The sequence below is a fragment of the Corvus hawaiiensis genome, chromosome 8, assembly GCF_020740725.1.
Source record: "Corvus hawaiiensis isolate bCorHaw1 chromosome 8, bCorHaw1.pri.cur, whole genome shotgun sequence".
NCBI classification, from domain to species: domain Eukaryota; kingdom Metazoa; phylum Chordata; class Aves; order Passeriformes; family Corvidae; genus Corvus; species Corvus hawaiiensis.
This window is the reverse complement of record NC_063220.1, coordinates 19,356,466-19,382,938: the sequence shown is the minus strand read 5'-3', so window position 1 is coordinate 19,382,938 and position 26,473 is coordinate 19,356,466. Positions and strand designations below refer to the sequence as shown.

General features: G+C 46.8%; 1 protein-coding gene across 1 annotated transcript in view; it reads left to right on the top strand.

Annotated features, from left to right (window-relative positions):
• The first annotated feature begins 4,821 nt into the window (after positions 1–4,821).
• The window catches only part of PKD2L1 (polycystin 2 like 1, transient receptor potential cation channel), a 32,476-nt gene continuing 10,824 nt past the window's right edge, over positions 4,822–26,473 (top strand). The window contains 3 exon segments of the mRNA XM_048311359.1: positions 4,822–5,045; positions 23,398–23,582; positions 25,541–25,668. Of these exon segments, the coding sequence (XP_048167316.1) occupies positions 4,822–5,045; positions 23,398–23,582; positions 25,541–25,668 (537 nt within the window).

Below are 26,473 nucleotides of genomic sequence, written 5' to 3'. Positions count from 1 at the left end.
AGGCTAAGCTAAGGTTCTTTTACCATAACATGTTCCTTCCTATTCTCCCCTAAAAAAAAAAAAAAATTGCTTTTCCGTTTAGCAGTAAGTTTTGCAAGGGGATTTCATCTGGGGTTGACATCATGGAAATTTTATTGGATGTCCTCAGTTACCCCCTCCAAAACTGTTGAAAAAGCCATGTACACAAAAACGCTTGCTGCAAGGGCTTTGCAAGGTTTGTTGCATGTTGTTTATTTATCTTCTTTAACAACGTTCCTTGTGTCCCACTTTGTCTTCTATTTCACAACTGGAAGTTGAAACAAGAAGAGGAGACTCAAGTAATGAGGGAATAAGCTGAAAACTGGGGAAAGAACTGAGCACTATGTCAAAAATAAAGGTTTGCAAAAATTTTGCTAGGATTATTTTCTGCATCTCTTGCATTGTTTTCCTGGAGAAGTATGAAGCAATTCCAGCTTTAGAGCTTTTTCTAGAGGTAGGAGAATCATGCCATGGGTCTTTCATCCAAAGAGAAGTGGTGGAGTGGCTTTCTGTCCTTTCCCCAATGCTTTCTTTTTCCTCCTTACCCTCATAAAGAATCTGCTCTTCAAAGACATCGAGCCCGCTCTGCAGAGCAGATGAACACTGGCATCATTCACCACTGCTGCCAGCAGTCTCATAGGTTAATGGTGTCCCTGGTTTTGATGGGTTGACTTTTGGGCAGAGTTATGTGTTGCAGAGAAATAGGGTAGGGGACCATGGCTACAGAATGAGCTGGGACAGGACCTGGCTCAGACTACAAGAGTTCAGAGCTAATGCCTGCTTGAAAGATGATGGCAGGTGCAGGTCTTTCAGGGTTGTCTGTTTTTGGAGTTCAGGTGCCAGGGATCAGATGCCAGCTTGTGGGATCACCACCCTTGTTTGATGTTGCTTTCTCCCCCCATGCTTCCTTTTGGAATCTGGTGACCTGTGTTATATTTTCACACACTCTTCCTTATCCAGGAGAGGTACTTAATGGCTTTCATATTTGAAATGGAAAGCTAAGAATTGTTTAGTCACCTGGCTCCAGACACTGTGACTTGAGGAGCCTGGTATCATGGCATTTACCAAAAGTGCTATTTATTTTTAGAAGAACTGGCAGCATCCTGGTTGCTTGCTTGCTTTCTGTCATGTTCCCCCCACCACATACACACCTTAGAACATCATCCATTGCTCTATATATTCAATGGTTCCCATAATTTCCTGAAGATCCCCTCCTCCATCCTCACTCTTAAAGCATGGCTAAGCTCAGTATGGATTACCTGGGGTCCTCATTTGGGAGCACCCAGAAGAATAGCAGTGGTCAAACCCCCAACTGCCTTTGCAAGGGCAAGGTCTGGAAGAAGAAGCTGATGCTTACCTTGCCACCCTCCTGCTGCTGAGTAGAAAATGTGGGGTTAAAGGGAGTCAATAAAGTGGCAGAAATCACTGGTGTCTGGTTGCCAGGGCTAGAAGGGAATGCAGACATAACTGGGGTGACAGCCATGGCTCCAGGCTATGACCAGGATGGCTAAATTCCCTGCCATTGATGAGAAAATAAGCACCAAGACAATCTTAATCAGCATCAAGAATTAGGCTGATAACATGCTGATGACTGGGATAGTGTTGGGGAGGATGAAAGTTTGGTAAGAAAGTTTCACAGGTATGTAGGCTTGGCAGAAACATCTGTGAATATAGAAACTGGGGATGAGATAGAAATGAAAGCAAGTTTTGATATAGAGTAATAAAAGATGTTTTGCTGAAACAGTGATCGATGAGTAACTGAGAAGGCAAAGGCTGGAGATGAGTTGGAAGGAGATTTCTAGGAGTAGGACAAAGGTATGTGACTACAAACAAAGACATGTTTTTCACCAAGTAAATAAGTCTCAAGAAGAGCATAAGTAAATAGAAAACATGTCTTTACCAAAAAGAGAGATATGGCAGGCAAACAAGAAATGTTGATGTAGCAAGAAGAAGAAAGGTCTGAGAATTTTCCACTGTAAGCTTAAATTGTAACTTACTTACTCTTGTGATTGGATAATAATGACTGTAATATGGTGATGGTAGTAGTTATGATAGGCTATAGGCAAATGTAAAGGTATTGTGTATGGTGCTTATTGGTTGTTATGTGTTAAGATACTCTGCAAAGAAAAGTATATAATGCTTTGTAACTTGAACAGAAAGGGGCTTCAGGTATGCCTACAGCTGGAGCTGGCAGCTGTAGGGCTGGCTCTGGATACCCACTCCCTGAAATGCTGTAACTTCGCTTATGCAATTGTAGTGGGTTGAACCTGAGTTGATGGACAGTCTTTTAGACTAATGACGCTTCTCACAATTTACATATTTAAACCACATGGAAAGGCGGGATTTCCCTTTTTGTTGGAGCTCGCCTGCTGGAAGGTGGGGCAGGGGGGCTCCGAGCCTCCAGGCCTCGCCGGGCTGGGCCGGGGCCACTGCCCCTTTCCCCCTTTCCCAACGCTGCGGCACGGACCCTGGGTAGCTGGGGGGGGACTGTCCCAGAGCCGCAGGCAGCTAAAACCAGCCATGGACTGCTCACAGCTAAACCCATCCAGCGCGGCTTCTGGGGACAGGCGGGTCCCTCTCCTCTCCATGCGGAGCTGGCGGAGTCAACGGGAGCCGGCAGAGCCTCCTGTCTGCAGCCAGCACACTCCGTGCTGAACTGAAGAGGACACCACGCAGCCAGCAGCACAGAGGGAGCGAGGCTTTCCCCACCGTAAAGCCCGAACAAGAACACTCTTCAACATGGCGGCTTCAGAGTCAGAGAGAAAGAGAAGTGAGTCAGGTGGGACAGAGCTGGAAATGGCGACGGGAGAAAAGAGGGCGGTGCCGCGATTCTGGCGCGCAGCTTAAAAAACCTTCTTGCATGCCATGGTAAGAAACTGTAATACCACAAACTGTTTGTCTCTTTAATCCATTTGAAGTACATGGGGGGATGGAGAATCCGCGTGTGGCCTGTGAAGATTGTGAAGAGTGCCTATGCCAGGCTATATAGAAGCAGTGAGAAGCTTTTAGAGACTTGTGGGGAAGAAAGCCTCTGTGTGCAGGCCAAAATAACTTATCCTTAAAAAGATTAATAACCCCATATGATGGCCCATGTTTTGCAGTGTGAAGGAACTGTGAGATTTTTCATGGGAGAGATGTTCTACACCACAGCAGATTGATTGTTTCCGAGTGAGTCTGCTGTTGGTGGCAGTTTTGGAACCACGTACAACTGAAGAAAACCTTTTTTTTCCTTAAGCATAAGAGAGAGACTTTTCAAGAACTGCAACACTGACTAACATCCCATGTGTTGGGGAAGATGAAACAGGAAAGCCTTATAAATATGATTGCCTGACAAAAGATTTTGGGAATATGAAAACTATAAGCGACATCGAAATGAAAGCCACCTTTGAATTACCAAGTCTTAGTTACCGAACAACTGGAAAACAATGGTATGGCCGACTGAAGGTAATCCCCTCTTGATTGAACAATACCCTCTGCTTGCAGGCATGTCCAAGGGTCAGAGCAGACCCTACTAGCTCAGCAGAAGGGGTCCAAAGAGTAGTTTTTAGAAGTTAAGATGTAACACTCTATGGTAATATAAGAACTCTTATAGGCTGTATGTAAATGCTATAGGATTTGTATCTTGTATTAGATTGGTTAGTGACAATTAGAATATTCAGTACAGAAGATGATTTATTGTATTGTAACCAGGACTTCAGTCACTCTTACTACACTCTCTCACTACTACTACTTCTTCACTCTCATTCCTCTCTCTCTCTCTCTCCTTACTTACCCGCTTACTCTCTTGCTCTCCTGGGCCTGCTCAGAGCTGAGTCTGGCAGCTCTAAGCAGTGCCCCTATACCCACGCCCTTTGCAATAAACCACATGTTCCAAGATCTGACTTCAGAGATCTCTCGTCTCCGTCCGTCCCGACCATCCAACCCCCCCAAGCTCCCGCACTCATGTTCTGTTATCCTTTGTGCGAGTTGGGTAAAAGGAGAGAAGTGCTGGAAAGGTGGGGGGGGGGGGGGGAACGGGACGACTTGCTTTAATTTCTTGTTATTTCTCTTTACTTTTAATTCTGTTAGTAATAAAACTCTTTCATTGTACTGCAACTGTTTAAGGTTTGTGCCTGCTTTGGTTTCTCCTAATTCTTATCTCACAGAAGGAAAATAAGTAAGTAATGAATATTTTGAACCAAAACCACTACAGCAATAAACAGCTTTCAAGAGAGCCGCCTGAAGTCCAGACATCCTTCGTGAAAATTTCTCCTATAAATTGGCGCTCAGCATTATAGAGGGGCAAAAAGGGATTTTTTCCGCATATAGGAGACTTCTCGGTGAATGTGCAGTCGCTGAAACGAAGTGACCTGAGTAGCTGCAAACGAGACGCTTGAAAGGAAAGCGTGTGCAGCTGCTAACGAGAGGAGACACCTGAAACGAAGGCGTGTGGAGGCCGGACGGATGCTGCAACGGGTCAGAGCCTGGACCAGACCTCAACGAGAGACACCTGCCGTGATGGGTCGGCAAAGGTGAGCACCGAGTAATCCAGTCATGGGTCAGCATGTGTCTGCCCAACAGAAGGATGTCTATCAGCACCTAAAACCTCTAATTAAGTCCAGTCCAACTAAATTGGCAAAAAAAGAACTGAAAGATCTCATAGCATGGACTGTGACCCATGTCCCAGTCGCTGACTCTAAAGCAGTCTACACCAGAGACTTTTGGGACTCAGTGGGAATCAAATTATTTAATGCCATATCACGCCAGGACAAGAGGACCGCAAAACTCATCCCGGCTTGTGCAGCGTAAGTGGAAATACTCGCCATGCACCCCACACCGCTGCGCAGCTCCACCCTGCCCTGTCGCCCGCCGCCTCCTCGCCCACCACCACGGAGATCGGCCGTGCCGGAGTCACGGAGCCAGTCTCCCGCGGCCCTGCCGCCTCCTCGCCCGCCACCACGGAGATCGGCCGTGCCATCGCCGCCCCCGCCGGGCCCCATCCCCGCACCACAGCCGCCCCCGCCGGGGTCCCCCGGCACCGCGCAGCCGTATCCCGCCATCGTGCAGCTCAGCCTCGCCTCACAAGCCGCAAACAGGGGGGAACGGAGGGCAATGATGCAGCTCCAGTGGCAGGGGGGACGGAGAGCCGCTCTGCCAGAGCTGATGCTTTAAATCTAACACAAGGAAACCCTGAAAAGCAGCCAGATTTGTTTGCAATGAGCCCCAGAGTCCTGCCAGCGAGCGGCGGGGATCTTGCAACCCAGAAAGAGAAAACTAGTTCTGAGAGTTTGTTAGCGCTACTTTCTGAATCAAGAAGTCCTCCAAAGTGCTCAGATTATTCTCAATTAACAGATTGTTGGGGTTTTAGTTTAGTCCTAGTTTTTTTCCTGTTAAAGGAATTTTTTCCCATATGCATGTTGCTAGGGGACAAATGGCCGTACTTAAGAGAAGACAAAAGACCTGGCTACTCTTTTGTTTTCACCTGGGTGTGGGGTCACTTTGCTCTCGGCATTCGGAGAGAGAAGCTGCAGAGAAAGGAGCTGCTGGTTCTTTTTCCTCGGCTGTTTTTCTTTCTGCTGTAAACAACGCCGGGATCCCAAAGCTGTTTTCCCTGCCCTCCTGGAGGCCGGGCTGTGGCCGCCCTGCCCCGCTGCTGCTTCGAGCTTTCGCTACGCTGTAGCCCTGCTCACCCTGCCTGCCTGCCCGACCTCCAGGGGGTTCCCCGTTTGGATACATCTCGTCTGTCCTCTGGGATCTGTGCTCGTCCCTGCCGCTCCAGCCCGCCGTTCCAGCCCGCCGTTCCAGCCTGCTGTTCCCAAGGCTCCAGCCGGACACCAGGGCCAGCCGTCTGGGGTTTGTGAAGCCTTTGTCCCATCCCTTCCCGGGATCCCAGGGCACCAGAGCCGCGGGTTTCCCGAGCTCGCTCCGGAGCGCCCCCTGCAGCCGCGGGGGAACCATCGCACCTGCCCTGCTCACCGGGAGCCGCCAGCGCCCCTGCCGGCTGCGAGCGGAACTGCACCCGAGGGGAAAGGGCCTGACAGCCGAGAAGGCTGGCACTGGGTTTGTGATTGTTGTTACTGCCAGAGTTGTTGTTGTTTGTTTGACTGGTTATATATAGAATAGTAAAGAACTGTTATTCCTATTTTCCCACATCTTTGCCTAAAGGCCCTTGATTTCAAAATTATAATAACTCGGAGGAAAAGGGGTTATATCTGCCACTTCAAGGGAAGCTTCTGCCTTCCTTAGCAGACACCTGTCTTTCAAACCAAGACACAGATTGGCATGAAATAAGACGCCAAATCTGTAAAGATGAAAGTCTTAGTCTATTAGCTAAGCCTGTGATAGCTAGCCAACAGCCTAGCAGTCCTAAAACATGGGTTCCCATCCCCACTCTCGAAATTAAAGAACTAAGAAGGGCTGTAAGATACAGTGGTATTTGCTCACCGTATCTTAAACAACTGCTAAAAAGTACCCTAAAAGGAACACATCAAACTTTAAAACACATTTTAAATCAACAGAAAGGGGGAGAAGCCCAGGCTACACCTCAAAGAAGGTTGAATAAAGCCTTGTATGTTTATAATTTCCTGAGCAGCTCTGCAGAAGAGCCTGACCCCCCCATTTACAGACATTTCTTGAACAAAAAAAAAGCAAAATTGAAAGAACACCCCCCAGTTTTAATTAAGAATTTAGAATCAGGAAAAATAGAAAGACCATATGATCTTATAACATGGGGAAAGGGATTTGCATGTCTCTCCACAGGTGAAAGAATCAAGTGGATTCCAGCAAAGAACGTGAAGCCGTACCACGCATCAAAACCCGTTGTCGGTTCCACTTCAGCCAGTGACCCCGCGAGTGGAAGCCGAGAAGCGGGCACCCAAATGTGAACTACGCAGAACCACTGAGAGAAGATCGTCTGCCAGAAACAGCCCAAGAAAAGAATGGAGTTTTAGTATTATTTGTGCAGATGCGTGTTGCTTTTACCTTTTGTTTTTATTTTTGCAGTGAAGCTTTACCTGTAAATCAACCAAAGACAAATGTTTGGGTTGCTTTAGCCAAGTCCGCAGGATCCGACACCATCTGTTTATCCAACACAAGCCCTGACAAACCTTTCTCAACTTATTTAGTTGAGTGCCTTTCCCAGAAGGTTTTGGTAATGTTACTTTTGATAAATATTAGCCATATGATGATCATCACATTTCTCCAACTCCCAGCCCGAGACACATAACTTAAATTGATAATTTTAAAGTTGATAAATTTGACCTTCAAAAATTAGAAATTTTAGGCACAGTAAAGAGTAAATGCCACTTCTTCTATTATCAGTGACTTGCTGACAGATGAAGAGGCTGTCAAACATGCCACTTTACAAAACAGAGCTGCCCTTGACTGTCTTTTACTAGTACATGGGCATGGCTGTGAAAATTTTGAAGGATTGTGTTGTATAAACTTATCTGATCAATCTGCTTCTATTCCTAAGCAGTTGCAAAAGTTAAGAGATTTAGCTAACCAAATTACAACAGATGAACCATCTTGACTAGACAGTTTGTTTGATAGTTGGAGCTTTGCACCTTGGCTGAAGGAACTTTATAAAAAAAGCTGAATTATTTTAGTAGTCATAATTGTAGTTATAGTAGTAGTACCCTGTGTACTTCAATGTGTGCAGAAAATAATGAATAAGACAATTTCTAATGTTTTAATAGTTCAACAGAAAGGGGGAGATGTTGGGGAGGATGAAAGTTTGGTAAGAAAGTTTCACAGGTATGTAGGCTTGGCAGAAGCATCTGTGAATATAGAAACTGGGGATGAGATAGAAATGAAAGCAAGTTTTGATATAGAGTAATAAAAGATGTTTTGCTGAAACAGTGATCGATGAGTAACTGAGAAGGCAAAGGCTGGAGATGAGTTGGAAGGAGATTTCTAGGAGTAGGACAAAGGTATGTGACTACAAACAAAGACATGTTTTTCACCAAGTAAATAAGTCTCAAGAAGAGCATAAGTAAATAGAAAACATGTCTTTACCAAAAAGAGAGATATGGCAGGCAAACAAGAAATGTTGATGTAGCAAGAAGAAGAAAGGTCTGAGAATTTTCCACTGTAAGCTTAAATTGTAACTTACTTACTCTTGTGATTGGATAATAATGACTGTAATATGGTGATGGTAGTAGTTATGATAGGCTATAGGCAAATGTAAAGGTATTGTGTATGGTGCTTATTGGTTGTTATGTGTTAAGATACTCTGCAAAGAAAAGTATATAATGCTTTGTAACTTGAACAGAAAGGGGCTTCAGGTATGCCTACAGCTGGAGCTGGCAGCTGTAGGGCTGGCTCTGGATACCCACTCCCTGAAATGCTGTAACTTCGCCTATGCAAGAAACAGCTTTCAAGAGAGCCGCCTGAAGTCCAGACATCCTTCGTGAAACTTTCTCCTATAGGATAGGGTGCTTATCTCTGCACTTTGCTCCATCTCTTGCTGTCTGACTCAATGCCAGACACCCTGCCCACCCTCCTCCCCTCCTGTTACCCCAAACAGGCTTTGCTCCCAGTCCTCAGGCTGCCAGCAACAAGAACTCAGCCAGTATTGTCTAAACAGGGCCATACAATGGGCAGCATTGTTGATACTGGATTTTTGCCCTCATTGAAGATGACCTCACAGCCCACCCCTTGGCCACTTCAGCCAGCCCCTCCGGACTGTGAGGCTGTCTTTTGAACTTGGGTAAATAAATTGGGAGAAGAGGGGGAGAAAGGGATGGGGACCAGAGGAACACAGCAGTCTTTGTGTTGCCACCCTCTCTTCAGCACTGGTGCTCTCTGGTGTCCTTCTACCCACATCAGATATGGCGGGCCAGGTGCCAAGGAGCCGCATGCCGAGCGCCCATCCCCACCCTCCCGCCCTGCGCTCGCTGGACGGTGGCACCTCTGCACTTCTGCAGCCTCCCTTCTGCGGGTTGCAGCCTCTCCGCTCATCTCAGCTGTCCTTTCTCCTCCTCCAGGCCTTCTGTGCTTTCCTTCTCACACCTGCAGCCCAGACCTCCTGCCCCTCCCCTCAGGCTGTGACCGTCCTCCCAGGTACCCCATCCTCTGCTGCCAGCATCGTGAGAGTGCCGAGCAGGGATCTGCAGAAATGTCACCTTGTGGTGGCAGATCTTCTGACCCAGCTTAGGTGGCGTGGGCAGTACCACAGTGTCTCGTGCTCCGTGTTAGATGCAGCTGACACATCCAAGATACCTGCTGCATCTGCGGGTGGATGTCCACGTGTGTGGGGACAGAGGTGATGCTGCGGGGCTGTGAGCATGAGCCACATAGTCAGCACAGTGGGAAATTGCAGCACCAGAGAATGGTGAGGGCACGTCCAAGGTCAGTTTGCAGCTGCCTCTTGGGCAGAGCACAGTGTTCCATGTTGCTGTTTATCCTCTTTGTGTGTGTGTGCTCTGCATCATTGCTTTCTACCCTGTCTCCTTGCTGCAATAGCAGCCTGAGAATTTGATGGCTGTCCCAAACTTTAGGGGAACAAAAGTAGCTTACCAAAGTTAAAAATAACCTGGGGTTTAGAGATTTGGGAGACATCTTCCTTACATACTTGCCGGAGTATATCTGAATTCCAGATACTCATTTTTATCCTGGAGATGTTTCTGAGAGACTCCTGTCAGGGGAAGCAGGCATACCCTGGCAGGGAGATACTGGAGGGGTTGCCCTGAGAACGCACACATGCTGCTGGTATGAGAAGCAGAAAGGACAAAGGAGAAACTTGCTGGACCCTCAACCCAATCCTCCTTACAGTGGCACACACAAGAAAACTCAAAGACATAGTGTGCCTCTCCCTGTCTGCTGTTTCCAACTTTGTCTATATCCATAACTCAGTCACTTTTAAAGTGAATATTTTCTTTCCTCTTGGACAACAGGACTAGAGCAGAGAGCTTTGTACTCCTCCAGGAACCAGCATTGCTTTTCCTCTTTTCCCTCTCTGCTTATCCCAGTGAAGAGCTGTATGTGGTCAGCAGAATTTTCTTGTTTTGGGGTTTTTTTTGCCTACAGAACAGGGATGGTGCTTGTGTTTTTTTCTAATGTCTTCTTCATTTGCAACTGAAGATCCGTCAGGATTCCTCCCTGAGCAGAGTGCATCCCCACCACGGTGTGTGGGCTGCAGCAGTGTGCCTGGCTGGCCAAGTAAAGGACGTTTTGAATTCTTAAGTAGAGAGGCCCTACAAGCTGTTAGGTTTCTGGCCAGGAACATTTTTAGGTTTCCTTGCTTGCTCCCTTACCCGCCTGCCTGGTTTTGCTGCATTTTCAGGTCTTCTAAAGAACCTGTCTGCCCTGCCTCCTCTAAAGAATGGAGCTGGAAATGCTCTTCTCTTTCCATGTTTACCTCCTCACTTAAAGTAAAGGGTTGCAGACTTCTAGGTTCCCGTAAGTTTTGGTGGGTAAAAATGCCCCATGTTAACCTGGTGTTTGTGTTTGGAGTGTTAAAAGAGGGAAAGATCTGTTGCAACTGTAAAAGAAATCCTGAGCAGGTAACACTGAGGGGATCCTGCAGCCCGAAACCATCTGCTCTTAGCGACTTCTGTTACCTTTTTGAAGCATCCTCATTTTGTCTCTAAAGTCTTGTGACAGTACTAACATAGCAGTCTCATTCAAAATGTCAGTCTACAAAGGCTTCTTACAAAGTGTGGTCCTCATTGCACTGGAGAGGTGAGCAGATGATTGACCACCATATGCATTCACACATTTGCACAGCAGGCATTTGGTGTGTTTTGGAAGGTGTGTAACTGTCTGGTTCTGCTTGACACTGAGGACACGCAAGGCCTGAGGATTTTCCTTGTTTGTCCACTGTGCTATTTTGCTTTTTAAATAGCCTGCTGACTCTGTGGCGTGCCTTGGGAATAACAACTATGAAAAAGGATTTGCATAAAAAGATTAGCAACCCTAAAACTTGAACAGCAAAAATATTACACAGGGAGAATCCAGGCAAACTTACCTCATCCTGCAGCAGCAAAGTTACGGTATCATGTGTGACACTCAGCTGTACAGCTTAGGGGGATACATGCCTGTCAGGGTGGCACCTCAAAAACCACTACCAAGGGTCTGCAATGTCTCCTGCCCAATGATGTCCCCACCTGATCACAGCTTCTGTAATATGCTGAGGGCACCCCAAAGGTACTCCAGGATCCCAGCTAACATGCCCGAATGCTGAGGTAGAATGAGTCTGGAAAGCTCTAGAACACAGATGGCAGCTAACTGGTGTGCAAACACAGTGTTGACAGTGACTGGTTTGGCCCCAACTCCTTCTTCACCTCCTCTTTCTCAATTACTCAAGTATATCCTTAAAAGACTGGCTCAATCAGGTGATTGGCTCATCGCTGAATATCAATCACATGCAGCACCTAATCACAAAACTGATGCCAGCCTCTGGGTTTTCAAATGGCCACCTCAGCCTTTCTTATCTTGTCTTCCTACCTATAGAATATAAATTTACAACCATGTATTTGGAATTACATTGTCAGGAATAAGAAGAGACATATAAGGCATGTGTAGTATGGGACTGTGTAGGTTGAATGGATATAATTGCACTGCAGACAAATTATTTTCATCCAAACAATGATTTGGTTACAGAAAACCAGTGAACAAAAATAGAAATGTGGTGAAACATTTGCAGCCCCTGAGGAATCTGCCTCTCTGGTCTCTAGCCAGGACTTGGCCAGCACCTTCCCCCAAAAGAACAGTGGAGTGAGCTCAGGATCTGCTGAGGTAAAGCTAGAGCAGCTCTTTAGTGTCCAGAGGGTTCCTGCCTTGGTTTCCAAAGATGTCAGGATTCCTTGGTTTGCATTTCCTCCCTGGTGCTCACAGCTGGATCTCAGAAGGTGCCAGGCCTTCAGATGCAGGGACCCAGCCCTTCTTCTGGTGCTGCTGGATGTATCACAAACATTTCTTTCACCCCTGGGAGCAGGGTATCTCCTCTTCAGCATGTGTTAATGTGAGCCTTAGCCATAGACTATGGGAAAAACAACATCAAAATGTCAACTGCTGACACTTGACAGCTGCTAGAAGCAGGGGAGAGGGCTAGTCCCACAGCAGGTATCAGAGATGCTTGATGTTTTGCCCTGGATGACCCTGATTTCAAGGTCTCTCATTGCTAAAGTTTGCTCCAGGCATAACAGGAACAGACAGGGTGAGTTCCCTGCCCAGGAATGAGTTACATGTCAGTTAACCATTGCTGAGGATTTAAATTTGAACTGCTAATCCAGTTTTATACTGGATTTATATATATATATATTTATAAGCCCCACCCTTTGGACTATCACTAAATTATTCTTCATGCGATGTCTGCATTGCCTGCCCCTGCTAGAGGCTCTGAGAGGTGGAAGTGTTCCTAAAGTCAACATGCAATGATTAAACTGCAAAGAGCCTGGCAACTTTCAGCAGATGGCCATGGTACAGCCTCCATGGCATGTGTCTGCCGCTCATTCTGTAGCTTGTGCATGATACGCAAGGATCAGTGACCAGCCAGAAAAAGGTTTCCCAGGCAGAATAAACTGTACTCCTTTCATCCCAAACACCTGCACCGGTCCTCAGGCAGGATTGGTTGATAGCTGAGTGCTTTGCTGTGCATTTAAAGATGCCTGGCTGCTTCTCTTCTGGCTGATGGACATTGCTGCTGCTCTGTCCTGGCAAGGACAGGCTGGGTCTTGTTGAGGCTGTGCTGGCTCTGCCCATATTGTCCTTGTTAAAGAGGGTGACAGGCAGTAATTGACTGAGTTTGATAAGGGACAAGCCCAGTGTAGTATGGAAGGTGAGTGCTGGTAGGATTGGGATTTGCAGTGCTTGTGGCTGTTGGGGAATGTGGTTCCGGGCAGAAGAGCCAGCTGAGGAGGGGGCCATGCATGCAGGAAGGACCAGCTGCGTGAAGGGCACAAGGCGGGGGTGCCCCAGGGCTGCGCTGCCTGGCCCGGGAGCCCTTGGCGAGCTGCAGCCCGAGGCAGGCTGGCAGTGCCGGGGCGCCGCTCAAACAACTCACAAAGCCCAGGCTGTGGCACCAGGGCAGCGGAGCCCGGTGTGTGCGGCCACCCTCACCCCGGGAAGGCACCCGCTGGGCCATGCGCTCAGCAGCGGGCCCGGAGAGCGAACGAGCTGGGGAGGGCAGCAGGGGAGAGCAGGGCAGAGCAGGAGAGGGCAGCAGGGGAGGGGGGGCAGCAGGGGAGAGCAGGGCAGAGCAGGAGAGGGCAGCAGGGGAGGGGGGGCAGCAGGGGAGGGGGGGCAGCAGGGGAGAGCAGGGCAGAGCAGGAGAGGGCAGCAGGGGAGGGGGGGCAGCAGGGGAGGGGAAAGGGGAGGGGACAGCAGGAGAGGGGAAAGGGGAGGGGGCAGCAGGAGAGGGGGCAGCAGGGGAGGGGGCAGCAGGAGAGGGGGCAGCAGGAGAGGGCAGCAGAGGAGGGGACAGCAGGGGAGGGGGCAGCAGGGGAGGACAGCAGGGGAGGACAGCAGGGGAGGGGACAGCAGGGGAGGGGGCAGCAGGGGAGGGGGCAGCAGGAGAGGGGGCAGCAGGGGAGGGGACAGCAGGAGAGGGGGCAGCAGGAGAGGGCAGCAGGGGAGGGGGCAGCAGGGGAGCGGGCAGCAGGGGAGGGGGCAGCAGGAGAGGGGGCAGCAGGGGAGGGGGGGCAGCAGGAGAGGGGGCAGCAGGGGAGGGGGCAGCAGGGGAGGGGGCAGCAGGGGAGCGGGCAGCAGGGGAGGGGACAGCAGGGGAGGGGGCAGCAGGGGAGCGGGCAGCAGGGGAGGGGACAGCAGGGGAGCGGGCAGCAGGGGAGCGGGCAGCAGGGGAGGGGGCAGCAGGGGAGGGGGGGCAGCAGGGGAGGGGGGGCAGCAGGAGAGGGGGCAGCAGGGGAGGGGGGGCAGCAGGAGAGGGGGCAGCAGGGGAGGGGACAGCAGGGGAGGGGGCAGCAGGGGAGCGGGCAGCAGGGGAGGGCAGCAGGGGAGGGGACAGCAGGGGAGGACAGCAGGGGAGGGGACAGCAGGGGAGGGGACAGCAGGGAAGGGCAGCAGGGGAGGGGACAGCAGGGGAGGGCAGCAGGGGAGCGCGCACCCGCGGCCGGCCACACGGACGGCGCGCGCGGGGCGGAGCGCCGCCGCCACCTGGCGGCCGGGCCGGGCGGCGCAGGCGGGGGCCGGGTCCGGTCCGGTCCGGTCCGGTCCGGTCCGGTCCATTGGCTCCCGCGCGGCCGCCAGCGAGGACTGGAAGACTACGAGGGCAGCCCGTGGGGCGTCCCGCGGGTCTCAGCTGAAGAATTTCATCCCAGCTGAGCGGGGTGCAAGCGTCCGAGGTGGGCTGGACTGCCGCTGCTGAGAGATTTGGACACCATCTTCGTGGGATTCCTCCAAAAAGGCAGAAAAGGTCAATGATGCTCCAAGTGAGCTTTCCCAAACAGGGCAACCCTGTGCCAGTTTGTAGCCATATGCTATAAAATTCCCAGAGAACTGCCCAGCAATCATAGGTGGTCACAACAGTGAGTTTAAGGGCTTTACTGAACCGTAAGCATGTAATTGGGGAGTAGATGAAAGCCACTGAAGTATGAATAATAGCTAATGAAACCTAACAATATTTCAAAGCAAGATTTACTGTGAATAAACTGAAAAAACCCACAGGCCTTACCTATGCTTCAGAGATTAAATGCTTTAAAAAGTGCTGGTGCATCTAAAACTGGGAACACCAGCAGGAACGCAAGTTCAGGAGGAGGGAAACTATTCCACAACAGAGACCTTCTTTTACTAGTCTCCCATTATATGAATGATGCTATTCCATCAGAAAGCTGGATGTAGCACTGCAATTCTCCATTGTGCTTGCTTCTGTTAACAAAGCTGATTGAAACGACAATCTCATCTCTCACATCTGATGCATCCTGCTATTTTTTCCCCTATGTGTTAGCCCATGTGTTAATGTAACATTCCCCAAAAACCAAGAGTGATCAGCATTCCTTCCTCTCATCACACTTCTTCAACACCAGCTTGCAACCTGCTGTGTTCTCAGGGATATCATACAGAGACTCTCTTGCACCTGCCAGGTAGCTGGCTGGACTGGGGAAGAAATCTTTGGTCTGAGTCCAGCTTTGTCTTTGTAGGGACAGTGGCAGGTGTTGGCTTGTGATATGCCATGGGACACAGACTGTGTTTGTCCCTCTTCTTGCTGGCTGTGATAAATCTGGGTCAAAGGAGCAGCCTGTATCCAAACACCCTGCCTCTGGCACTGACGGCAGCCCAGCCTATGAGAAGTGACTCCTTGAGCCTCTTGATGGAAGCTCCCTGAATTGTGACAAGCGTGGGTCACTTCTGGGAGTAAACTGTGGGTTGGCTGCCACCCCAGAGTTGGTTTCATTGCAGAGGAGGAAATACCTTTTGTTTTGAAGCTGGTCCTCCTCAGATGCTTCTGCTTTTTTAGGTGTGGTGCTCAGCTGAGTGTTCATTGCTGCCCACGGTGTGTCAAAGACAGACTTTCTCCCAGCAGTGCCAGTTGGCCCAGACAGTTCCTAGGAGCACAGAGCGTGCTTGCTGCTTGTGTGTGTGGTGACATGCCCACACGTGGGTCTGCACGGCTGCATGTATTGCAATGAGGCTTTAAGAAAACAGCACCCTGCAGAGCGACAGTAAAGGTTATTTGTAATCAAAATTGTATTTAGAGAACAAGAAAATTTAGTTCTATATTCTAAAAAGAGGAAAAATCAACATTATCTTGTAAAGGACCTGATAACTTCATCCTATACCTGCTGCTTTCTGCTCAGGTGGGATTGCACATGCAAAATCCCTGTGAATTTGTAGCCAGCCAGTGAAGTCCCCACTGAAGGCCACTGCATAGGTACATGAATGTAAGAAAGCTCTCCAATATGTTAGGAGATATGTAAGTGTTAGTAAATATGTCTTTGTACAAATATTTATGAAAATTTATTGTTAATTTGTACAACATGGTAACAAGTTTTTATAGCTCAAATTCAATCTGTCCTTGGCTAAAATGTCCTTCACTCTCTCTTCACCTTCTCCTCCTCAGGCAGATTTATTTTGACAGATTGGAGACATGTATGGTTGCCTTACTAATACAGTTTTTACATCTTGGTCTGCAGAAAGCAGCTTTCACTGTTTGTGCTTGTTCCTCAATAAGTCTGTCACGAGATGATTGGATTCCTTAGCCTCTGAACATTACTATAATAAGAATGGTATTATTCAAATGTAGATAAAATCCACCTGTTTGATGCAAAAAAAAAAAAAAAATAGGCAGAGAAGACTTCATTTAAATGAAAAGTAATGAAAACACATGAACGTTAATACACTGTGCTGGGAAAATTTTCCAAATGTGTCATAAACAGCTTACTTAACACCAAGGTACTCTGCTTGAAAGTCTGTTTTTTTTATTTCTGATGTTTAACAATTGATTAGTGCTGTTGCTACCACTTTCCCATTCTCTATCCCTGATGCAATACACAGAGATAACAACTCTCTCTAGCTCTGTTAATGTTGCCTGGAAGTGGGAATAAAACGCTTGTGTTGATGAGAAGCCCTGAAAATGGATTATTGCCATGAGAATTAACATAGCGCCCTAAGTAAGAAAACAGGAACTTGGATACAGAATTGTTTATCCATGGCTGTGTCTCTGTTTGTTTTACTTACAGTAAAGAGTGACTATAGTATACTGTGTACTGCTAAACTTATATATACAAGATTTCTCAAGAATGAGACAGCTGTAAGATTTTAAACCTCAGTGATGATGATTAAGCTCCTGGAAGAAAACTAAAAGTATTGTTCAAAATCTGGGCAGAAACGGATTCTGTTACGGAGCTGGGTACTTCTGTCCTGGTCCTCTACCAGCTTTACTGAGCACAGAGAGTTGGTGTGTAACTGGTGTCCCAGCATCACCTCTAGCTGGTGAAAACGTTCCCGTCAGGGCCGCTTCAGCAGTGGCTGGTGAGCTCCTGGAGAGCCTGTCCTCTTGGGTCTGGTGAGCAGACTCGCCTTCAGTCCCAACAACTGACTGCTCTTCATTAACTGATAGGACTTTTTTCTAACCATGAAACCTAAATGTTTTGTAGTTCTAATTCAGCATTTGATAGTGCTTTTTGGGGGGGAATTTATGAACTCTTTGGTGCTCTCTTCTCCTTACACAAAGGAATTAAGTGTGGGATATTGTTTAAAGGTATGTGTGCTTGACACACTGACAGAAAAACTTCTGTGACTGTGTTACTTTGTCTTATCCTAACATGCTGAATCCCATTGTGATAGTGGTTTCTGGTTTTAGAAACAGTCTTCCCTGGGTATCTGAAAGGTTTCTTCTAGGCCTGCTGAAAAATGGACCTCAACGAAGAAGGGAAAAAGAAGAATGGAGAAGAGAAATTCTGTTGGCTGGTTTTCACAAGAATGAAAGTTTAGTAAGGCCCAAGGCTCTGTAAGGAAGAGAGATGTGAGGTAAGTGCTCACAGGTGCTACCAGACATGCACTGTTCCTTAGCCAGCAAATACTGCCTGCTCCACACAGACTTACATCAAACACCATAGAGGGCAGAGCAGAGTGATCTATGAGGTCCTAAAGTCTGGATCCTATTCTCCCCCAGCTGACACATCACCCATCATTCAAGTTTACTGGCTGAAAAGGAGCTTTCCAGACCCACATAAATGGAGTCACCCCATGCTGGCTGTAAAGCATTGCATGTGTTTCCTTAATTATAGGGTGCTCTTGGTTCTGCCTTGTGTTAGGCTCTTCAAAATCAGGTGGCACAGACATGACCTGTATTCTGGGCTAGGTGCATGACTGGGTCTTTCAACACAGGTCAGTATCCCCCCCTCGCCACCTGCTCTGTGCCCCAGCCAGTGAGATGGCAGATCTGCACTGTACCTGGGTCCTGAAAGATGGGATGGGATGTAGCAAGAGCTGCACTATGAAAAAACCCTCATGTTCCCCCAAAGCAGCAGCTCCACACATAAGTCATGCTGCTTGTGCATGGGCAGGGGTATCTGCTGTATGGTCCCAGGAGTGCAACTGGATGCCTGGCTCTGGCATATGGTCTTTTACTGAGGCCTCATTCCTTAGCGTTCCTGCTGCTCCGGAGCTCTACAGATGCTTCCCATCCATTGAACCCGCTGATTCTGTGCCACTGCTTTCATTTTGCTAGGGAGTAATAAAACACAACAGGCCCTAATAATACCAAATTCAGTCAAAGGATCCAACCCAGACCTCCAGTGATCTTCCAAGCAGCTGCTGCCCTCTTAGTGCCCTGTGCCAAGTTGCCATGATCAAGTAGGTGACATCTAGGGGCCATCTCTGCATATCTCACCTGGCTTGGCAGCAACACCTGTATGAACATTAGAGTCCAAAGAAAACATCCTTACTTGGGCCTACAGGTGTGAGAGTCATGTTGCTTCCTTGGGTAATGCCAGAAAAATAGCAACCCTCAGTACCCACTGAGAAGAGGCATCTCTTCTGAATTATATATTCAGACCTGAGGAAGGACCAGGCTCAGGCTATACATTCTTTTATAGTCTCATCACCAAGACAAGTGTGTCATCCCAGGGTTAAGCTCTGAGACCCTCCAGGGTACAATCACAGGCCTACAGTACCTATGATGCCTGGGACGACTGCTTGCAGGTGGCCAGTGGCAAGGTGGACGCAGGCAACTCCCAGCTACTGTTATTGTCAGTTTTGCCTGTTTGGGTTTGTTTGTTTGTTTATTTTTTAATCAGGCTTGGCTCAGGGCTAGCAGGCAGGGCTTGTGGAAATACTGTGAAAGCAGAAGATTGCAGCCCCTGGTTTCCAAAACCACTACATTTACTGCCGTGTTTCACCCCGGCTTTTACAATGAGATAGGGAAGAGGATGCTGTGCCCCCCGCGGGGCGCTCACGGGAGCTTCTGCTCTTTGGCCCTTCACCGAAACTGGGAGTGCTCCGGCCCCGAGCCGAGGCTGCCATCCGGCCCCTCTCCCCACGGCACTCGCACGGGGACCCCCTGGAACTGACCCGGGCTGCAGCAGCCTGAGCGGTCCAGCCGCTCCCCATCCGCAGGGGCCGGCTCCTGGCAGCCTCCTCTTCTCACGACGGCGTCTAGGTCTGTTATTGCCGCTAAGAAGCAGAGGAGGACTCCTGGACTTGTCGGTGTTCCCAGGGCTACTGGGATAATAGGGCTGACGGTGGTTCCTAACAACGGGTAGTGCCACCCCTCTGATCGGTATCACCAGCTGAGCTGATATAAAAGAAACAGAGGATGCTTGCTCTCTGTGGGGAGCTGCTGGTGTGCCCTCTTCTGGCTGCTGAGGCAGACAAGCTGTTGGGCATTGATCATCTCTCTGCTAAGTTTTAATTCCAGCCCGGGCAGGCAATCTTCACAATTCCAGTTAAAAGGTACTTCTGTCAGCAGTGAGCAGTCATGAATTTGTCTCACCTAAACAACAGAGCTGAGAGCCACTTTAAAGTATCAGAGGTGCATGAACTGGAGACAGTGGGGAAGAAAGCTTGGGACAATCCTGTTTACAATGGCTCTCCCTCTACCTCCTTGAAAATTCAAACTATCTACAACCCCAAGTCTATCCTGGAGAATCCCTATGAGAATTTTGAAGAGGTTGGGGATCCACTGCCCTGCCAGGAAGAACAGAGCAAAGCTGTGAATGGGAAGACAAGTCCTTTCCTCAAGTGCTGCTTCTACATCTTCAGAGGCATCCGAGGTAAGTCTCTGATATCTCATTAGAAGGGACTTATTAGCCCTCACAGCAATGGTGTGGGAAGGAGGGGAGGAAGAGAAGGGATGCAGAAGGTAGAAGCCTCAGAGTGTCTGTGTAGCCCAGGGACATGTTCAACATGCAGTAGCATTACTTCAGAGATCATCTTTGGCTGACCTGAAAGGAGCCTCCTCGTTCTGTGTGCCTTGCTATAGCTTCATGGTCTGTCCTGTCACCTTTACTACAAGGCAAGAGACTCAGTGGTGTGCTCAAGGTCATGCAGTGAATCTGTTGGCAGAGCTTGGAGCAGGCTATTCTGTCTTTGTGTGCATTTTCTAGATAGAGTGGTACTGGCCCCTGTGCTACAGTAGCATAAGAACTGATAGACATATCTACAAGAGAAAATCTAGCACTGTCAGGACTGAAATGTAAGGGATCACAGCAATGTATCAAATAATGCTTTGCTTGAAGATAGCTGAAAGAAAGAGATGCTGTTTTCCAAAGACAAAGGGGAATGAAATATTATATAGGTTTATTCAGAGGCAAACAAAACCCTGGAGGCAAGATAAGTCTCCTGTCAGGATACAATCCTGGGTAAGGGCATTATTTGAACAGGTTCTTACAGAAGGCATAAAATCCTAATATTTTAAAAACAGGGAAGATAAAGAAAAAAAAAAACAACAAACCAAAACAATATCTTCTTGCCACTGTGTCTTTTTTTCCTCACTTGGAAGGCAAGAACCTTTCTCAGAGCTGCACCCTCTAACAGTACGAGGGAGTGAATAACAATATAGCTTGGTCCTGAATTGCACAGCCCCTTTATGAACAATACTTTTATCATAGCCGTTACAGTCTAACACTACTAATTCACATGGAATTCAGAGCAGAGGTTTAGAGATTTCTCCTGGCCAAGGAACAGTGCTGAGTGGGTTTGGTAGCTAATTACAGATTACTCTTAGGCAATCATTTACCTGGTTTATTCTGAAATGCTTTCTTCTATGCATTGTTTGAGGCTTAAAATGGAAAAACATATCCGTACTTTAACATCAAATTTCCATTTGTGAGTTTCCAGAGTTGAATTTGGAGTATGCAAATGATGATAACTGTCAGGACACCACAGCATTTTCTTCTTCTGACTGTTGCACCAGTGTGTCCTGCCACTAAGGGTGGTACATAGGGCTGTAGGAAATACCAAAGCTGGGAATCCAAAGGCCAGTGCAGACAGACCAAAGGTCTCTTTGAGCCTCACAGAAGTGGGGACATCTTCCTTGAAGAACTTGCTTCCTTCCTTTGCATCTTTACTAGGTGCCCATTGTTTTTCATTGCTTCTCCATTGCTGGCTTTCCCTCTTCCCTTTCCATTTAATCACCTTGGTGTCTCACATGGAAAATAGAAGTACTACATGTAAGTCAGTTAGACAATGACAGTTTGAGAGGTTGGTTTTTTTGCTTAAAAACCATTTCCTGCGATTACATGTCCATAGCTACTGGTAATAAATGGATTATTAAGCTTTTGTCCTCATCAGCTATTGTGCTGGGTTAGAAATGAGTAGCTGCTGCTCCTAGTGCCACTGCTCAGGACTATTCCTCTCTAAGCAGTGTCCAAGCAACTCTGTGTCCTGGTTCCTGCCTGCGTCCTGCCACCTCAGGTGTTTCATGGCCAGCCTATGCACAGACTTTGCTGGGTACCTGGGCGCATGGTGGTTGATGAGGGACACCCAGCTTCCCGCTGCCTTTGGAAGAGGATCTCCAGCTCTGTGAGAGTGATTGTGAGCTAGTCACTCACCTGCATCACAAATCTGGCTTAAAAGCACACTCAGAAGATAATGTAGGTGTTGCCAGTAATTCTTATCAGTCACTTGTTGCTATCAGGAAGGTGAGACTTATAAATGAATTGCATTCATAGCCTATTTTCTAGATTCTGTTATATTTTCTTTGCTCGGATGTGTGAGTGCTGGATGGTCATTCAAGGTAAGGAAGACTGGATGTCTTCTAGCTTTGAGTCCTTCTACTCCAAATGCCATGTCCAAAACAACTGCATCCCTAAGGGGGTAGGTGATGTCAAAGGAGACACAGATGGGGACATGCTTCATGTATCAGGTGATAGATTTCCCTGGCATGTTTCCTAAAGACATACCTGAAAATAAACATCATCTGATACAGGATTACAACTACTGGACACAATGTGAAAGGACTGGAGCAGCCTCATGATCCTCCAGATATCATTTTGGGCAAGTCTTTGAATCAAGTTCTCAAGGATATTTGAGTGTTGTTGAACTTAGGTGTTCCTGAGTACACTTCTGTTCTCAAAGTAAAGAAGGTCTGTACCTTTGCTCCAAACATATGGATAATAAGGGTTCCCTGCTCATGGAAAAAAACCAAAACGAACTTGTTAAAAGCTTGTGATGTAGTCATCTCTGAGGATGAAGGTGGTCATTTAAAAGTGACCTGAAGAGATGGGCAAATTGTTTTCCCTTGTTTTTCTCCATTGTGAAGATTCCTGTAGATCACATGATACTTTCCCTTCCACAGGAGTTAATCCAGATCATCTCCAGGCTGTCATTTCTGTTGCTGGTCCAGAAAAGGCTACTGGTTTATCTACCCCGAAGTGACAGCAGATGCTGCAACAGTCACTATGGTAGTTGATGGTGCAAAAAGCTCTCTAATCTCTTGAGATGTCAAAGAGCTATTAAAATGACAGGATAAATGCTAGAACACTTTTGCTTACTCCAGAGAAAAAAGAAGTTTGCCATCCGCCAGAGATGACTTCAAATGTGGGGCCTTTGATCAGCTTTGATCCTGGTTTGCAGGAAGATGGTTGTTGCATCCTACTGGGGATAGGAATCAGGGCTGAGCTCTCTAGGAGCTGCAGAAAGCAGCAAGACTATGGCTATTATTGACATGGCTTTCATCACTAGGCTTTCAATTGAAAGTTCTTATGCCTTTCAACTTCAGGAGCCTTCCAGAAATCACAACAGAAAGCCATTACAAAAAGAACAAACAGATACACTAATGGTATCAGGTGGTTCATCAAACCCAAAATATCAAGGCTCCTTTTAAAAGAGGTGTTTCTCTCTTATTGACAACCCTGGTGACATTTAATGAGTTTTGTGAAGAAATAGGATCTTTAGCTGGTGCAATTGGTGTATTGGATTCAGCTAAGCTCCATTGTTAGATGTCCTGAAGATAATTTGGCTCTAAATGTTATGCTGAAAATATTGAGTTGGGTTATTTGATTGAGTCTTATGACCAACAAGAAAATTGAAAGAGTTTTTAGGTAATCAAAGGACAAATATTTGGGGCCTAATGGTTCAATATACACTAAAAGGAGTAATAGTTCCTAAAACTAACTGTTGTAAAACTAACACCAGATGCAGTTCTGCTATGGAAGACCTCTCAGAAGGTCAGCTGTTGGCCCATGGGTGACTGAGATGAAATATTATAGTTTCAAGAGCATTTGTGACAAAGACTGAATTTCTGCAAAGAATAAGCTGAAAAACAGTCAGGAAGAGATCAGGCTGCAATGAACACAAACAGAAAACTAAAGAGTAATTTAGCAAAATAAAAAGCCTGTATATTTCAGTGTTGGTTAGCCACAAAACTTTTATTCAGGCTGGAATGGTTCTTCTTAGGGGTATTTAGCACATTTTTATAGGTCAAATTTTGAAACAAAAAGTGGCTTGGCCTTGAAAAGCCACAAAACTTCAACTCTCAACAGCATTCTTTTGGAACAGGACTACAGCTCCTCGTGCGGCCCCTGAGAATGGCCATGAAAACTCTCTAGTCCCTTCTTTATACCCAACAGGTCTGTGGGGCACTACGCTGACTGAGAACACAGCTGAAAACAGGGAGCTTTACGTGAAGACCACCCTGCGAGAGCTGCTGGTCTATGTTATGTTCTTGGTGGACATCTGTCTATGTAAGTAGCTCTCATATTTCATAGGCATCATTTCTGTATGCAACGTGAGGGGAATAATGTAAGATTTTATTACTAGTCTTCCTTGCTCTGCTGTAAGTGTTACATTTATTGTATGAGCGCTCACAGCAACAAGAAGTTGTCATTAACCTACAGAATAGCTGCTGCACTGTAGGAACACAGAGTGCTGAGAATATTTCTCTGCCTGTTTTGAAGGATTTTTAACCCCCTGAACAGCACTGTTTTGACATTCGACCATGGAAAAAATTGCCAACTATCAGACAAGAACTAGAAAATACAGTGGTGTAAATTAGGTGATGGACTACTATGTAAGATTGTCACAGAGTGAAAAATTTAGAGGTTTTGGGCTTCTCTTGTAGTAAATAGATAATAGCAAAAAACATCAAAATGGAGGATTGTTGTTGTTCTCCAAACCTCCTTCTTCTTCTTCTACTACTACATATTCTGCAGTAAAAGTAATTTGGGATGATTGGACAAAAAATTCCACAGTTCCTGGCTGCATTACTGAATAATTGGTAGGAAAGTGAAAATAATATGTTTTTAGTAACCATTGGTTAAATTATCTTTAAAAGGCCGTGTAGATCTTGATAATTAGGTTTTCTCCTGCATTCTCTGCTCTGTGCTGTGTCTGGGTCATGCTAGTGATTCTGTTTCTCTGATAAGACTTAATAAACAATTATCTAGCAGCAGTGAAGGCTGGAAGTCTCCGTTTGTCTCTGGAACTAACTCCTGGCAAGGACTTTAAAAACTCTCTCCCATCAGAAGAGATTTGATTTACGCCACGGGCTGTGGCACTGCACACAGAAGTAAAATTACTGAATGCTAGCTGTTGTTGGTTAGACTTAAGCAGTATTTTCTGATTCACATTATCAGTTCTAGCCATTGACTCCACAGTCCTGGGAGAATCTGCAGTTTCACAGCAAATGTTCAAGACCCGGAGAGCAGCTCTAGAAACTTCCTGGTCTCAAAGACACAGTCCAGGGAGATTTTCCCTTCTGAGACTGGATGGGTGGCTGAGGTGATAAAGCAGATGGCAGCTCACCCTGTTATTCTTGGGTGAATGAAATGTGTCCCTGTACTGAATGCTAATGCTAATATGGACTTTGTGTAGGTAGGACAATGGCTGTTTGGTTTCACAAAGGTTCATTTGTTATCACAAATGAGCACCTGTGGCATGGGACAGTGAAGAGGGTTATATTTCACGGACCCTATGGCAGGAGAGATGGACAGACAATACCACCCTAAGTTACTATCATGCTGGCCCAGGGAGACAGTGCTTCAGTCGTGAAAGAAACAAGACGCACACAGACGTACATGTTATCGCACACTGACTCATCCAGGAGGTGTGAGGGGTTGTGTCTTGAATGTCACGTGCTTTATTTTCCTGATGTCCTTTCAAGAGTAAGGACATGTTCTCAGTGATCACCATGATGGATGTTTTCCTGAAGGAAGCAGCACTGGAGAGTTGAAACAACATGTTTGTGGAAGCTAGTTTGCACCTCTTGGGGTTTCTTGGTTGACGAAAACTTACCTGGAGCTTTTCACTCAGGAAAATAGGGTGGTCTTTGTGTCTTCATGACTTCACTTCAGAAATTCAAAATATGGATCATGGACTTTGTTCTGAGAAATAAAATTTCCGTCAGAAATTTTGTCTGTGAACAAAAACTGTTACCCAGGATGTTCAGTTGTATCCTCCAGTGGTCTTCTCTCACTACTTAACTCTTACATATATAGGTCAGTCTGACCGTTTAAACTCTGGAACACAGAGCAGATAAGTTTATGAATCCCTAAGAAAGCAGAAAGCCCTAAGATTTCTTCTCCTGTGCCTTGTTCAGCTTACTTGTGAAAATATAAGGTAGACAGAAAGTGAATATATAAATACATTTATATCAGGCTCAAATATTCAGGTATAAGGAAGGACCCTCCTCTTGTTCTCTTAGTGACATATGGAATGACAAGTTCCAATGCCTATTACTACACCAAAGTGATGTCTGAGCTCTTCCTGCAGACCTCTACAGACGGCCGTGTCTCCTTCCAGTCCATCGGCAGCATGGCTGACTTCTGGGTGGTGAGTACAAATCTGGCCTGCCATGGGGAACCCTGAAACTCAGCTAGACTGGGATATTCAGTTCCCTCTGAAGTACTATCTAGTGATTTCAGCAAGACATTTTGCTGCCACAGGCTTCTGCCAGCTACTAGCAATAGATACAGTAACATTTGCATGCAAAATAGTCTCTGAATAAAAGTATAATTTATCCCTGAGCATTGTGTCCAGAATACTGGCTAGGCTAAGTGTTATGTGTGCCCAGACAAGAGTCCACTTCCCAGTAAAACAGGCAGGACACAACAAAATAATTTTGGTGATATGAGATAAGAAGTACTGGCTGAGAGAAACCAAGGGATTTACTTCAGGTTTCCTTGTGGTACAAGTGGCTTTGAATCCTACAGTTCAATGTCTTCAAGCTGGTGTCTTAATAATAGCCTATGTCCGTCATGGCATTTTGAGAACATCAAAATTAACCTGTCTGTAATTCATGCCTTGGCTTGTCTAATCTATAGATTCTTTAGAAAGAAACAGGATTAAAATTTGCAGTGACTTTTATCAAAGAGAATAAAGAAGGGGAAAAACATCTGGGGTCTAACATATTTCTGTCAAAGAATGAGTGAAGGAATAATGAGGGCCACAATGAAGGCCATTGAGTTATTGCAACCACTTATCTCTGACAGCCAGAAATTATTTGTTAATTAGATTTGTCTTTTTTCTGTCATATTAAAACACTCGAGCAAACAATGGCACTATTGTTTCTCCCCCACTGCTTCCAGGATACTGGCACATGCACTTTTCATCATTCACAACTGGTGCCAAGGCAATT